At 38.4% G+C, this 14,567-nt stretch overlaps 1 protein-coding gene across 6 annotated transcripts in view; it reads left to right on the top strand.

The window, feature by feature from the left end:
- Positions 1-14,567, top strand: part of PREX1 (phosphatidylinositol-3,4,5-trisphosphate dependent Rac exchange factor 1) — a 171,796-nt gene that overhangs the window by 129,222 nt on the left and 28,007 nt on the right. For all 6 annotated transcript variants that reach the window (XM_062589097.1, XM_062589099.1, XM_062589096.1 and 3 more), the window contains exons 15-18: positions 948-1,020; positions 2,418-2,560; positions 9,459-9,551; positions 13,925-14,073. In XM_062589097.1, the coding sequence (XP_062445081.1) occupies positions 948-1,020; positions 2,418-2,560; positions 9,459-9,551; positions 13,925-14,073 (458 nt within the window). The remainder of the gene's footprint in view (positions 1-947; positions 1,021-2,417; positions 2,561-9,458; positions 9,552-13,924; positions 14,074-14,567) is intronic.

Here is a 14,567-nt window from a genome sequence, read left to right as displayed (position 1 = left end):
ACAATCTATTTTTAGTTATCTTTTACATTTAGAAAATGCTTTTTTGCCAGGGAAATATTTGGAGGCCAAGTTAACTGAGCAGATAATCTTGCAGTATAACAAGTGACCACTGGTCAGCAATATCTTTCATCTGGGAAAGACCAGTGGTTCCTGCTGATTTTTGCCAATAATATTCAGAATTCATCTGTTTGCTAAAAAGTATGGCCAGCACATTTGTAAAAGTCTTCACCTGTGGCTACAAAGAAATAGATGCATACTGAAAACTGGACATTCCTTGTGTTTAACCAATTTGTTCATGTAAAACTTAATGCTGTTGTTTCAGATACATTTGTAAATTTGCAATTCACTTTTGATACCTGTTCTGATACATTGCTCTCAAAGCTTCTGGTGGTGAGCAACTGAATCATTTGTTAGTAGGTCTGCTGTATGAGAAAACAGAGCACCACTGCGGTTTTAATCAGCCTGACCTTCAGAGTTCATATGCACTGGTTTTACACAGAGGTTTTACATAGAGGTTTTTCTCCCCTGGGTTGAATGTAGATAAGATCTCTCAACCACGCTCTCTAAGAATTGTTTTATTATCTGTGGCTAATGGGTCCTAAAGTCAAACACTAAGATTGCAAATAAAAAGTCTTTACACTGAGGTAACATTATGTCTCTGTGGGTAAGCAGCTGCTTTCCAGAATCCTAGTCTTTGTCCTCCCAGTTCTATAGGAGGGAAAAGATGTTTATATATTTATATATATATATATATATATTTTTTTTTTTTTTTTGAATGAGTGAATGAATGGGATTCAGTTGGAGGGGGGGACTTTTTTAATTGCTTGCTATTGTTCCTTACAAAGAGCATCCTGCTAATTTCAGAGCCACTAGCCATGTTGTGGAGAGGGGAAATAATTTAGTTTAGGAAGTAGTCTGAGGTATAATATTTATCTTCCTGTTTCTAGGGAGACTGTCAGACGCGGGAGGAAGCTGTTGCACTGGGTGTTGGACTCTGCAATAATGGCTTCATGCATCATGGTAATGCACCAATACCCCTTCCCACACCCAATTAAAGGAGCTCGTACTTCAGTCAGCTTAACTGACAGTGTCTAAAAAAGCCTTTTCTGTAGGCTGTGCCACATATGCTGACATGCAAACAACTGCAGACAGGCCCATCCAAAAAGCAGTCTTTGAACTTACACAAAATGCCTGAGCTAATACCTGCCAAGTGGACCCCCATACTCACAGCTGTGATCAGCCCAGCAGTGATTAGACAAACTAAAGGGGAATATTTTTCACTGCTTCTGTATCTGGGCCACCAGACTAATGCACAAGCCAAGTGCTGTCCTGAAGCGTCACCCAAATAGTCTCAGGTACATGAGGCGAAATCCTCTAATGCTAGACTGAGCATTGGAAGAGAAGAAAGAGACCTCTAATCTCTCTCTAGAGCATTGGAAGAGAGGAAAGAGACCTCTAGTCTAGTTCCTGCTACTTGGACACAAGCATGAGCCTCAGTGCTGAACCCCTGAAGCTTCCAAATCTTAAGTGCCACACTGCTGAGCTAAGCATCATCCCCATTAACGCTGCTGCTAACCTAGGGAAGTAAACAAACCACATCCATATGAGTTTCAAATCGGACATACAGACTCCTAAAGGTAAAACAGCGTTTGTTCAATGAATTGGCCAATTGTAGTCATAAATAACATTTACTATCCATGTTTTGAATAGTGGTTTTTAAGAGCAGACTATCATAATAGGGAGTTTTCATAGTGCTTGATGATAAGAATGTAAGAATAATCAATTTTCTTTAAAGAATCTATTGTCTTTTTGAAGACATGTTTGGCATTCACAGCATCCTATGACAAGGATAAATGAATTAAGAAGCATTTCCTCAAGTTTCAAAATAGTCACTTGCTGGTTTCACTTGATGCCCCCAGGTCTAGTATTTGAAAACATGTTAAACAATTTTGCTGTGCTTCCAGAATTTTATAGATCTTATTTCCCTCTCAGGTGATTGCTTTTCAGTTTGAAAGATCTTATTCTATCTATCCATTTCTCTTTCCTTTATTCAACCTTTTTACTCCTCTTTGCTCCTTTTCTAGTTTTACCATATGCTTTTTGACATGAGGGAGAGGTACAAGTTAATGTGTAGCATCTTTCTTGCAAGAGGATCTTTCACATTTTATATGTATTCTACCTGCCAGGGAGGTAAAACATCATATCATGAGCTACTGTGCAATGTGAAGAAAAGTGCGCACCTAAAATACTGTAGTACCTTAAAAATACAGAGCTGAGTAGCTGGTTGAGTGGGATGTATCTGGTCTTTGTTCTGCAATAACAGGGGAAATACTTAGCATTTCCTTGAACTTTCTTTTTTGTTTCTCTTTCTTTCTCTGTGTAAATGCATGTGTGCATTTCATATACATTGTTTCCAGTCCTGGAGAAGAGTGAATTTAAGGATGAATCCTCGTATTTCCGCTTTTATGCTGATGAGGAGATGGAAGGTACCAGTTCCAAGAGCAAACAATTACGTAATGACTTCAAGCTTGTGGAAAACATCCTAGGAAAGAGCCTTCTGGTAAGAAATACGTTAATTTAACCCTTCACCTTTCTGTGAAATTGGTAGTTTAAAATAGTAAAGTAGAATGAAAAGGAAAATTATGATAGAGCAGAATTAAAATGGGGAAATTACAGCTATAGCTAGACTTTCCTTCACTGCAGCAGTGCTAGTTCTAGAGCTACTTTGCTGTAGACCTTCAGCTCATGTGGCTCCAATCTGTAAGTTGCTCCCTTCTCCACCATGTGATGGGACCTATTGCACAGACACTACCTGGAAGCATTGCTTCTACAGGTCACTAACACACACGTTCAAGTGCATCATTCAAGCATCTGCCTATTTCTGGCAGGTCTTAAGAGGAGACTCAGAGCTAAGGCCATTTTGTCTGGGCCACAGCCCAGTCCCTTTCTATTCCCATGAAGCCTCTGTGTGTGTGTGCGTGTGTGTGTGTGTGTGTGAGAGAGAGAGAGGGAGGGAGAGGGAGAGGGAAAGAGAGAGAGAGAGCCTGGTAGAGAGGAAAGAGCCAGAGATGTCTCAGCAGGCACCGTATGTCTCCAAGTTCATTGAGCAGGCATCACACTGTTAGCGTGATGGAGGAGGAAGTATTGTGCACTACCGTCTTGGCAAAGGTCTGATAACAACTTTAAATACAGTTTAAAACATTTTTAGTATGGGAGATAGATTCAGATGAGAGTCAAGTGACTGACCAAGACACAGATCTTTCAGGACATCATTATCTGAGCAACAGAAATACATCCTGCATGACTGGATTAAGTATCAGTCCTTATCACATGTGTAGAAGCAATTTCCAGACAAAATTGTTCTTTACGTACATGCTCTTACAACATTACTGTTATCTGCAGATTCCCACTCCACTAAATACCATCACTGCCTTACTGCACTGAGATTATTCTAATGCTGTTTGGACTTGGTCATTGCATCGGTGCTTGCTCTTTGTTCTGAGATCCTTGTTTAATGCCAATGGCTCTAGGCCGATCTTTTTCTTCCTTTGAACATTGGCAAAATGCAGGAGCAGGGTGAAAGCTTGGGTCAGAAAAAACAAGAGCAGAATTGCTGGAAAAGATCCAGAGGTCCATTATATGGGAAAATTTTCCCTGTGGTTTATAGAAACTTCACCCTCTCACTGTTGTCTTGTCTCCAGGGAGACCAATTTGTGTTTGTCTCAATGATCAGAAGTAATATTTAAAGCACCATGGGCTCTCAAAATTTTTCCTGTGTGCATCCAGGAACAGAGATTGGAGTATCAGGTTAATATATTTATTCTCTTGAAAAGTTGTTGGATAAAGGGAGGCAGTTAAAAGGTGTAATTTACTTTGAAGCACTTAATGTTGGGGGAGGGAGGATTTCCTGCAATTTGCAAAGCACTTAGAGATCAGTTTAATATAAATTGGTGAGAACTGTCATTATTCAGGTATATTTAATTTTCCTCCTTACCAAAAAAAAGATAGTTAGAGGAAAAAAATTAACTAGTATGTTTCTTCCAATTTCTTCTATTAGTTCAAGGCACTGCTGTTAAAAAGAAAATGCCAAAACCCAATATTATGTTACCATTGAAGTGGGGATTTATTTAAAGTTGTTTGATTCTACTTTCTGTAAATACAGTGGTCATTTATTACTATTCACTAAAGAGACTGAACAAACCGTAGCCTCTTGAGCAAATAGCAAACCTTCCACATGGACCATTTACTAGTGATTAATCGTAGTGCCTAATGAGTCCTTTCATTCACTCCATAATTCGGTAACTGAAATATTTGGAACAACAATAATTGTAAAGTTACTATTATTGTAGTGCAAATGCAGTCACTTCTCAAGGAGTAAACAGTATGAAATGAACAGCACATGATGAATAAAAAAAAATGTTCCACTTAGAGGGCACAAATTTTTTTCCAATGAACAGCAGTCATGCTACAGTTCTGAGCTGCACTGATTTTCACAAATAAATTAGGAGTCCCCTGATGATGACCTTACAAATAGCAGTACAATAAATGCATTGCACTTATCTATAAACACATTTGTGCCTGATTTATTTTTTATTCTGTGTTTAGCAGTTACAAGCAGCTGGACTCCTGGGGCTTTGCTGTCTTGCCTCTTCATGGTTATAACAGGGCATCGATCGTTCTCATCCCCAGGTCCCAGCATAGGAAGTTTAATGGAATTTGTCAGCACTGGCTTTTGAAACGTGCTTTTCTTCTGTTATGAAATGCTTGTTGTTTAATTGAACAAATCCCACCCACTCATCTAACTTAGCTCTGTCACAGGAGATCTTGCCCTTGAAAGCAGAAAACAAAAAGCTTTGGCAAATATAAACAAGAAATGCCAAGCAAAAGAGTGCTTTCAGTTTGCAAAAATACACTTCAAACGAAGTTTAATACTCATTTATTTGTGCAGTTGTTTCTTATTGAAGGACAGAAATCTTGACACACTGAAAAAATATACATTTTTTGCGTATTTGAAGAGAATTTGAATTTTGGATCGATTCCAAGCATTGTGACTTGGTTACTGTCGTGTGGTATTAACTTGTGATCAGCACCTCTACTTGTTAGCCTGGGCCTACCATAACACAAATTAAAGCTGGTATCTTAGAACTGAATATCAGACAAAGAAAGCTGTCCATCTCCTTCCTTCTTCCAGGGCATCCCCTATTCCTCATTACTTCTCAGTAATGAATTGCAGTAGTTGCAGGAGAGGAGTAGAAGTGACCCACTGTAATCACAGCAAGGGCTGTGGCATGTCCTGAAATTCATTGAAAGCCAGTGGTTTGAGCACAGATGTCAGCAATAACTGTTTTTTTTTTTTTTTTAATCTAACTTGTCACATGAAATCACAGTGCAGCCTGAGCAAGGCATTAAGTCACTCCATACCTCAGTTTACCATCTGAAAAGGAGGCTACTAAATCTTATCTCTCCACAGGTGTTTGCTACTGCTGTTACATCTAGAACTAGCTTTGAAAATTAAAAGTGTTAAATAATCATTATAATTCAGCACCTCAGACATCAAGTTTTTAGATACTAAGTAGTATTATTATTTGAGCTGATGCCGTTTCAATTTTAAAACAGCTAATTCAGCATACATACCATTCTCCTTAAAATTCTTATAAAATTATAGAACACATTTATCCTATTCAGATCATAAATAAATAATATTAATTTGTATTACTAAAATAAAGCCAAACTTGCTTCCTGTAAAAATCTTTTCCATCTTTAATTATTTCAGGAGAATCATTCTTGTGTCTTGTGCTAATATATAATGACCTAATTCTGCAAAATTTGTGCACAGAGCGAGCTTCCTGCTTGCTCTTCATTACACTAGTGTACCAAGGTCTACAGTAGCTTGAGAATTCCAATCACTGATTTAAAACACCCCTGGGAACAGAGCCACTAGTGAGAGCCCAACCTCTAGGGATTTCTGATCTTCCAAGGAGTCAATAACAAGAGGCATCTATCATGCAGGTGTATATTGCCAGATAAGGGCTTTGGGGTGATATGGATAGTAAAAATTTCAGTGAACTGTGAAGCAAAAACCATCCTTTAGGCAGTAAATCTTAAACTGTTGAGAATGGCCCATTCAATTTGGAGGATCACAAACCAGAAGGAACTTGTAATTCTTTTGTATGTATGAAACCTATTTTACTAATGTGACAAAATATACCTTTAAAGATAGTAGCCCTAAGGCCAGCTTAGATCCTAGAGCTTCTTCTTATTGACAAGAGGTTTTATCATTTCAAATTTTGTTTTACTGCCCAGAGCTGTGAACTTTTGAAAGTCTGGGGACAGCAAACTTGTAGGTGAGGTGGCAGGAAAATAGATCTCTTCAAATGAATTTGAGGACCACAGGAAATATGTGAATTTTGTGCATGTGTGTGTGTGTGTGTAACATTCAGGGCTGTCATTATCTAATAAAACACAGCTCCTTAAGAGATTCTCTCCCAACTCAAACTGTTCACATGTGACTGACAGAGAGGAGTTTACACTGGAGAACTATAGAGAGGGATTTAGGTCCTGAATTCCAGTGTGGGAAATGAGGCTCTCTTTGTCTGTGCTGCCCCTTCTGCTGCTGATGTCCCCAAGAGTTTAGGCTGAGAGAAGCTGCCTCTGTCTGTTTAGCCTGAGTGTTAGCAGCAGGTGGGGGAGGCAGCCAGGGGTGAGGTGGATCTGGTTCCTTCACCTCCTTCGCTGGGGCAATCTTGGTGCCCAACCCAAGGCTCTTCGTTTACATGCACTGGGAGGGTTCAGCAAGCGTGGTAGGTAAACCAGACACCTATCTGTTAAAGTCTTGCTCTCATGGCATCAGCATGACTGCAAGCAAGATGTATGCGATGCTGGAAGCTGCAGCTGCAGTTGAGGACCACCTGGCATCAGGCCAAGTTACTTCATGTCTCTGTCATCTTCATTCTTCTGGAAATCTGCCACAGATATTGAGCATTCCCACACCACATACATTTTCTGACTCCATAATCCCCTTCACATTGGAAAAGGGAGAAGGGAAGAGCTACCAAGCTGGCATCATGACCCACACACCAAAATGCTTCGTGGGTATAATGTATACAGGTGTAATAGACTGCACTTGCTAGTTTTTGTTTGCCTCTCCCTCCACGCTCCCCATCTCTTTGCCAGAATTCTCTTTGAATGGGTTCTGACAATGTTTACCCTCTGGTTTTGATTAAACATGCTTTTTTTCTCGTATGGTTTCATTTTTTAATGTGGTAGTTGATCAGGATTAAACAGCTGCTGCCTTACATTCAAAAGGCCATTGCATTTCAGGGGCACAGAAATAATTCTTATACATGGCAAGTAAGTTAATTGCTTTGGACTCCTTAGGGATGAATGGTATTCAGCCATGGAATTGCAAGGTATTACTATTTTATAACAGGGAATGAATCATAGGCTTCTCTCAAGTATTGCATTGCGGCAGAATATGATCCATAGTCTCCCATTTTATAAGAGAGTGTTCCCAGTACAGGAAAATGTGCATACAGAATGTGAGACTTATTTCTTTACAAAACAGTGATAAAGTTCTTAGTGTTGATGCACTTGGGTCTTTTTAATTTATTTTGGTTCTTTGCTTTCAAACAATGCCTTTTGCTGTACTGAGGAACAGAGGAGGTTAGGTAGGTCATTAAAAATGATGGCATTATAAAACATCCTCATGAGTAGTCATGGTAGCTGCACCCAAGAGATCATGTAAGTTTGTGTAGCTGCTGGCTTGCTGGTTTGGCAAATCAAAGCCTCCAAACTTCTAAGGATCTTTTTTACATACGTTTTCACAATCCAACAAAAGAAACTGAACAATCCCTTCAAACGTAAGATGAGAGTTGGATGTAAGAGCTATCCTAGCAATTTTGTATTTAATCTCAACTGTGAGAAGATAAAAGTACACATTATATTGGTCTGAAATTCATTGCACTTGCAGTAGTAAAAATATAACCAGTGATGTACCATTTTTCTAAGCAATCTTTGTGTTGAATATGCTTAAATAGCACTGTTTTTGCAAGTATTTTGTTATTTCAGTCTTTTTACCTTCCTGTCCATCATTAAATCTGAACATCATCCGATGAGAATTTTTTCTGTGCAGGTATATTAAGGTCTTGCATTATTTTAATATGACTGCACGGCTTCTGCAGGAAAGGGTGATCTCTTTATAAGTGCTTTCTTGTAAAAGGAGAAAGCTTGTAAGCTAGTGTCATTGACTTCAGTAGAAAAAGGCCAATATTCTTAAATAGTGTAGGAATCACCAGAATCAAGAGATTAATCCTCTGTAATTTTTATCTCCCAGTGGCATGCTAGATTATAGTTATCTTTTCCTTTCAACTCGATTCTGATTTATTAATTGTTTCTTAAATGTTAGTGTTAGCTCAAATACAAGATGTTTATCTGGTAGAATTTCCACTTGACCACTTATCAGAAGCCAGTCTTGTATTATTTTTTAAGATGGAATGTGAATTATTGTTAGCTTTTTTCATTATAGCAAGCCGCTAGAAGAGGATGAGTGAAATACATTTTTTTTCCTTGATTGACATATGATTTTAAAAAAATATTGATAAAGCTGAGCTGTGTGACCTCAGAGAAAATAAAAGGAGCAGATTTCCAGCAGCAAGAGCAGCAATCTTCTGCCAAGCAGAAAAGGTGCAAACTGAGCACGACACCCAAATCCAGTATGTTTTTCCTAACACAAAGCTGACATGCTTGGTCTCTAGGGGAAGGACCTCGACATGTCTGAAATGATTCTCGCTTACCAGCAGACTAACTAGGATTTTAACCCGCAGACTAACTAGCTATTACAATGTAATTTATGTAGTGTATAGTGTTATCTACTAGAAAAAGGACTGAGATCTCCAATCTATCTGAAATTGATAGCTAGAAAGGAGTCGTGGTTTCTTCGTTACTGGGTACATACGACATAGAAATTTGCATGGAGGGTATCAAAAATAAATGTCTAGATTTTGATCTGTAAGTACTTACACCAAAGGAAAATATTGAACGTTAATGTATTCTGTAATCTAAAACTGAAGAATCTAATCAAGAATGAGGGGCTACAATTTAAAACCAAAATCAAATGAGAAATAAAGCACCCATTTTTATATAGAGGAAGTGATTAACCATTGGAACAAACTCTTAAGAGAGGGAATAGATTTTTCCCTTCTTAAAGATTGCAGATCACAGTTGGGGAGCTCTGTGGAAAATGTGCTCTAATATACTAAGGTCTTAGTGCAGAAATAACTAGATTAAGTTTTATGACTCATGTTATGTAGGAGATTCAAATCAAATGGCATAATAGCCCCTTTCGGCCTTAAAATTCTGTGTCAATCATGGCTTGAAGTGAAAAGTCCAATTTCTTAACTCTGTCTTTCAGCTAATTCCATATTTGTGATGCATTACACCATGCTCTTTTTGTTTTTAAGATTTTACCAGAAGAGGATGACTATGGATTTGACATAGAAGAAAAGAACAAAGCAATTGTGGTAAAGTCAGTTCGACGAGGGTCTTCTGCAGAGGTAAGACTTTCTATTATTTGTAAGTATTTTGGTTTTAGTAGCTTAGAATTTGGTAACTAAGGAAGCAGTAAAATGCTTTGAAAACATACAAAAATATCCTTTAAAATTCATTAGCTTAATTTTAAAGGCAACTAATAGGAAATTGGGAGTCTTCTACAATTTCTCTGGTAATAAACTCTGTAAATTGCTAAATGTTTTGACACCTTTGAATGACTTCCTTGGTCAATATTTTTGTTAAGTGATAAGATAACAGCAGCATCTGTGATAATAGTGTATCTCAGGTGCGTTAGCAACATAAATTTGAGGACAGAGGGTTTTAGATTTGCATTTTCTCCTTGCATATACTGATCTTGCTTATGAGCCCTGATATTTTTGAAAAGTACTAATCAGCTCTGCAGACTGTATTTACATTACTTCTTTGAGGCACACAGATAGCCCAAATGTCATATGATCTGAGTATTTCATAATCAGTTATTTATCCATACAAAACCCTTGAGCAGATAACACAACATTATCCTATTTTTACAGATTTAAGGCACAGACAGACTGATGGTCTATTTTTTAAAAGGTATCTAGGTGCCTTTTAACAACTATGAATATAAAATCAAGGACTAAATGACTTGCCCAAGTTGTCACCGAAAACTTAGGTAGAGCATGGACAGTATTTCTAATTAGAAGTCCAGGACAACCATTATTGAACTTTGAAGGTCCACATTTGTTTGTGGATCACTGCTTTATAGTACGTGTAATTTCTGGGTGATTAGCTCATTGCAAATAGCTGAAGTGGACAGACTGATTTTAACAAGTTGAGTGTGTCAAACAGGAGGGAATTTTGAGGTGAAGTTTAATATTAGAATTAAATGATCTTAGTGTTCTTGATTCTCGTTTGTTTTATGGTAACCAGAGAAACTGATCCTGTGCTCTACCTCATGCTCAAAATCAACAGAGGTTGGCCAAAAAATTTATTAATCTAAACCCCCACTGTAAACCATTGCCTGACAGATAATCCTGCTGTCCTTTCTTTGGCTAGCTGCCTGTAGAATGTCCTGCAAATCTGTTTGTGTTTTAAGACAACAGAAGCACACAATTTTCTAAGGAATCTTTTTCTAGACCTTCCAAGACAAACCATCTGTGACCACGTTCCCATCTTTTCAACTTGATCTTAAAATTATTGCTGCAGAAAAGAACTAGATATGCATCCCAGTGAGCTGGAGGGCTGTCAGCTCATTTTGGGAAGACCTGATGTCCAGCAGTGATGCATTTCATTATATTCTTGAGCTTTAATTGCTTTGTGATACTGCAATGATATCCAGCATGTGGTTCGGCATGGCTTAGCAGCTGCAGGCCATTTAGAAATCCTGTGCCTGCTGCCACACTCTCCAGGGACAAAAATTAAGACATGCAGCTTTGCTTCACAATGTCCATCACAGTGCATTGCTTTCATTAGGACTGTCAGACTTTAGACCAGAATAAGATTCCAGGTCCACCAACTGAAGTAGGGACAAATCTATTAGTTGCATAGTTTTATTCAAGATTAACACATTGTTTTTGAGTTTGGGACTGTGATCTATTGTCCCTAGTGTACCAGCAACAAAATCATCATGCACAAGTTGTGGTGGCAAACAGCACTGAAATTTATGCACATGCAACGGGGAGTTGTTTGTGTTTTATTGAAAAATCAGACTTCCCAAGCATTATTTTTTATTATTAATGTCTTTTTTCTTTTGATGCTTAGTAAGACACTATTTTGTGAGCTTTTAGCTTTGCCAGTGTTCCTAAACTATATTCAGAAGTCATTGAGAAGCATCAAATTGCTGTGCTAACAGGATACTCAAATCGCAATTTGGGAATTATTTTTCCAAAGTGCACGTTCAGCTTCTCAGATTTATCTGTAAGATTTAGAGTATTATCCACCCACTTCTACTTCTGACCTACAGTGATGAGCAGCTCTCACCTGGGACTCTCACCTGTAGGAGTTCTGCCTTACCCATGCGCCTGTCAGCACCTGCCTGTGATTGTAGCGCTTGCTCAGCTCACCTAGAAGTAGAGTCAAAAAAAAAAAAAAAAATCCCCTATCAGTGTTTGATGGACGTGGATTGCTGCAGAGACCCACGCCTAGCCCAAGCTCCTTTGTCTTTGGAAAAACATCATATAACCAGTCAATGTCTCCTCAGTTTGTACCTTGTCTTTCTTTCTAAGCCAGTTCACTTACAGGTTAATTATAGCTGGGCTTATTCACACAAGTTTTGATCCTGGAGCTGATTTATGAATGATACACTTATCCTACCAGAAAGAAGCAACAGTGAAAAAATTATCCTTTAAGGAGGTGTGGTTGCTGTCTTACTCTGAGCAGCCAACTGACAAGCAGATGTCTGGTGTCTGAACGGAGCGTGTTCGACAAGCAGCTAGTTGGCCCTTGGCCACGTGGATGAATAGCAGATAACAAGCTGCTGGCATCTGGGAAAAGGCCGTGGCCTGGGTCCAGACCGCTGCATCGAGTTGTCATAGGAAGCATCCATTATTCACAAAATGCAAGCTCCGTGGGCAGTGTAGGTCTTTACTCTGTGAGAGACATGCTGTTACGTTCCCCTTAGCCTGGTTACTTCTATCCCACTAAAGTAACAGGTTTTTATCTGAACGTGTTAGTTTGTCGGGCTTAATATGGGACAGTGCAATTCATACATTTGTGTGCAGGCTGGTGTCTCATATGGACAAACGGTCAGTTATAAAGAGGACATCGACAGGTAGAATGATTGCAAGTGTGCAGAGATTTTAGCTAGTTTACATAAATCAATTGCATGAGCTATACCGAGAAAAGCAGCCCTTAAATGTAATGAATTTGAAGATATACATTATTATTATGCTGAAATATAATTGAATGCAAATAGCAGGAAAATTTCCATTGAATTATAAACCAAAGTTTATAAAATTCTATCCTAAGTTAAAATGCAGCTCTGTTGTTATTTGTACGTATTATCCATGTTATGGATTGTTTTTAACCAAAAAAAAAGGGAGGGGGAAGGAAAGAGAGAGGGGGAAAAAACATTATTTCCAGACATACAAGAGGATGTTATGAACCGTAGAGAACTAAACTAAGGAGAGCACTTTATAGTTTCTGCTGTTATAGCTTTGACTTGAGCAAAAAAGCATAGATTTTTGTAGGTAAACCCACCTGTGACATTCAGACCACAGAATATATATAAGAAAAGTGAGGGCAAGTATTAGCAAAGTCACCCAGGCTTTCCAGTCCTATACTTCCAGATTTGCTTTTGCCATAGGTCAAAGTTTTATATCTGGCATGAGATATAGACAATAATGTCTAGACCTCCTTTTTCTATGTCAAGAAATTTGTCCATGGATTCCAGGTGGAAAAGTGCTTGTGCTCAAGACTGTAGTCACATTTAGAAAAAAGTCCAACTGTTGGAGAAGACACTTTTCTCTAAAGAAGAAAAAAGTAACCAATAAATACTGACTCCCAGGGAAGGATGACAGAAAATCTGTTTGAGTTTACTAGGAGTGGGCAATAGGCTGAACGAATCATTTCTTTTTCAGTTACATATTCAAGATGAAACATTTGAACCAAATTAGACTTTAAAGTAATAGGAAAAAATCATAATCTGGGGAGGATTAATAATTGGGCCCAGAGATTTTTTTTTGTTTACTTCATTAAAAGGAATTTGATATTTTCTGATATCCTTAGACTTAGTCAAGTTGTTGTTATGCACATTTTCACTAGTATTGATTGTTAAGTATTAAGGTTATTGTTCAATGGGCAGAATAGGAGACCTGGGTTCTGTTGTTAGAGCAGCCTCTGACTTGCTCTGTGACTGTGGCCAAATAACTAAAGTTATGTGAGTTAACTAAAATTAGGCATTGAAATGAAAGTGTTCTGGCTTTTTGAGACGATGAACAGCCCATACTTCTTTTAGAACAGAGGCAGGTTTTTACCACCACAGGTAGTATGGACTAGTTCTGTATTAGTTTTGCATGGCTAGTGACTGAAAACTATGTTCTTGGCTCCTTGTGCCCCACCTGTAGGATGTGGGAAGTCCCACTTCTGTATTTCACTGGGTAGCACAGCTAGTTTGAAGCCTGATGTTAAAAAAAAGTGTAACAGAAAAGTATGATGCATCTGTGAGATGGGGTATCTATACAAATATTGGCAAAATCTTTTGGTTTGGATAAATACGGATGGCTTCTAAGGGTGAATGACAAATGATTTTATAACTCCTCTCTGTGACATGGAATACGGTATATGCAGTGATCCTAGGAGCTTCCCTCGCAGGGAGCAGCTGGACCTCTCAAAGCACACCTTTGTAGCAGAGACCAGAACTTTGCTGATCTGATGTTTCCTGTGGTTGTTTCATTTGCAGATGGCTGGTCTGCAGACAGGAAGGAAGATCTATTCCATCAATGAGGACCTAATATTCCTACGCCCATTTTCAGAAGTGGAAACCATCTTAAACCAGTCTTTCTGCTCACGAAGGCCGCTTAGACTTCTGGTAGCCACCAAATCCAAAGAGTAAGTGTCAAGATGATGGACAAAGAAGTATATCTAGAACTTTCAAATTTTTTCTACTTTTTTTTAGTGAGAACTGTGCAAACATTTTACCATGCAGAAGCTGCAGTTCAATAGGAAAAACAAATGACATAAATTAAATAGATGCAAGAGGCACAGATCATTCTCAGTGATAATCTTTGTGCCTCTAAAACAAGATGGGATGTATTTTCTTTATACCGCAATTAACTTTTGACCAATTTGTGCACAAATAGGACTGAATCACAAGAATTGTTATGCTATCATAGTCATTTGGACTCTAGTACTAGTTCAAGGGAAGGCAATTCTCACCCCAGTAGAGCCTGGCTTATTTTTGGCAGTTTTATACGGCACTGACCATATCAGTCCATACAGTTTTTCAGTCCGTCTCACAATTATGCTTGGTCCTGTTAAGGTCTCATGAATTATTAGAATCTGTAATCCCAGAATTTGCCATAGAATTAAATCTGTCACTTATC

The sequence above is a fragment of the Rhea pennata genome, chromosome 16 (assembly GCF_028389875.1).
Source record: "Rhea pennata isolate bPtePen1 chromosome 16, bPtePen1.pri, whole genome shotgun sequence".
In the NCBI taxonomy this organism is placed as follows: Eukaryota; Metazoa; Chordata; class Aves; order Rheiformes; family Rheidae; genus Rhea; species Rhea pennata.
Note: the sequence above shows the minus strand (reverse complement) of the source record. Positions and strands in the feature narration are given on the sequence as shown.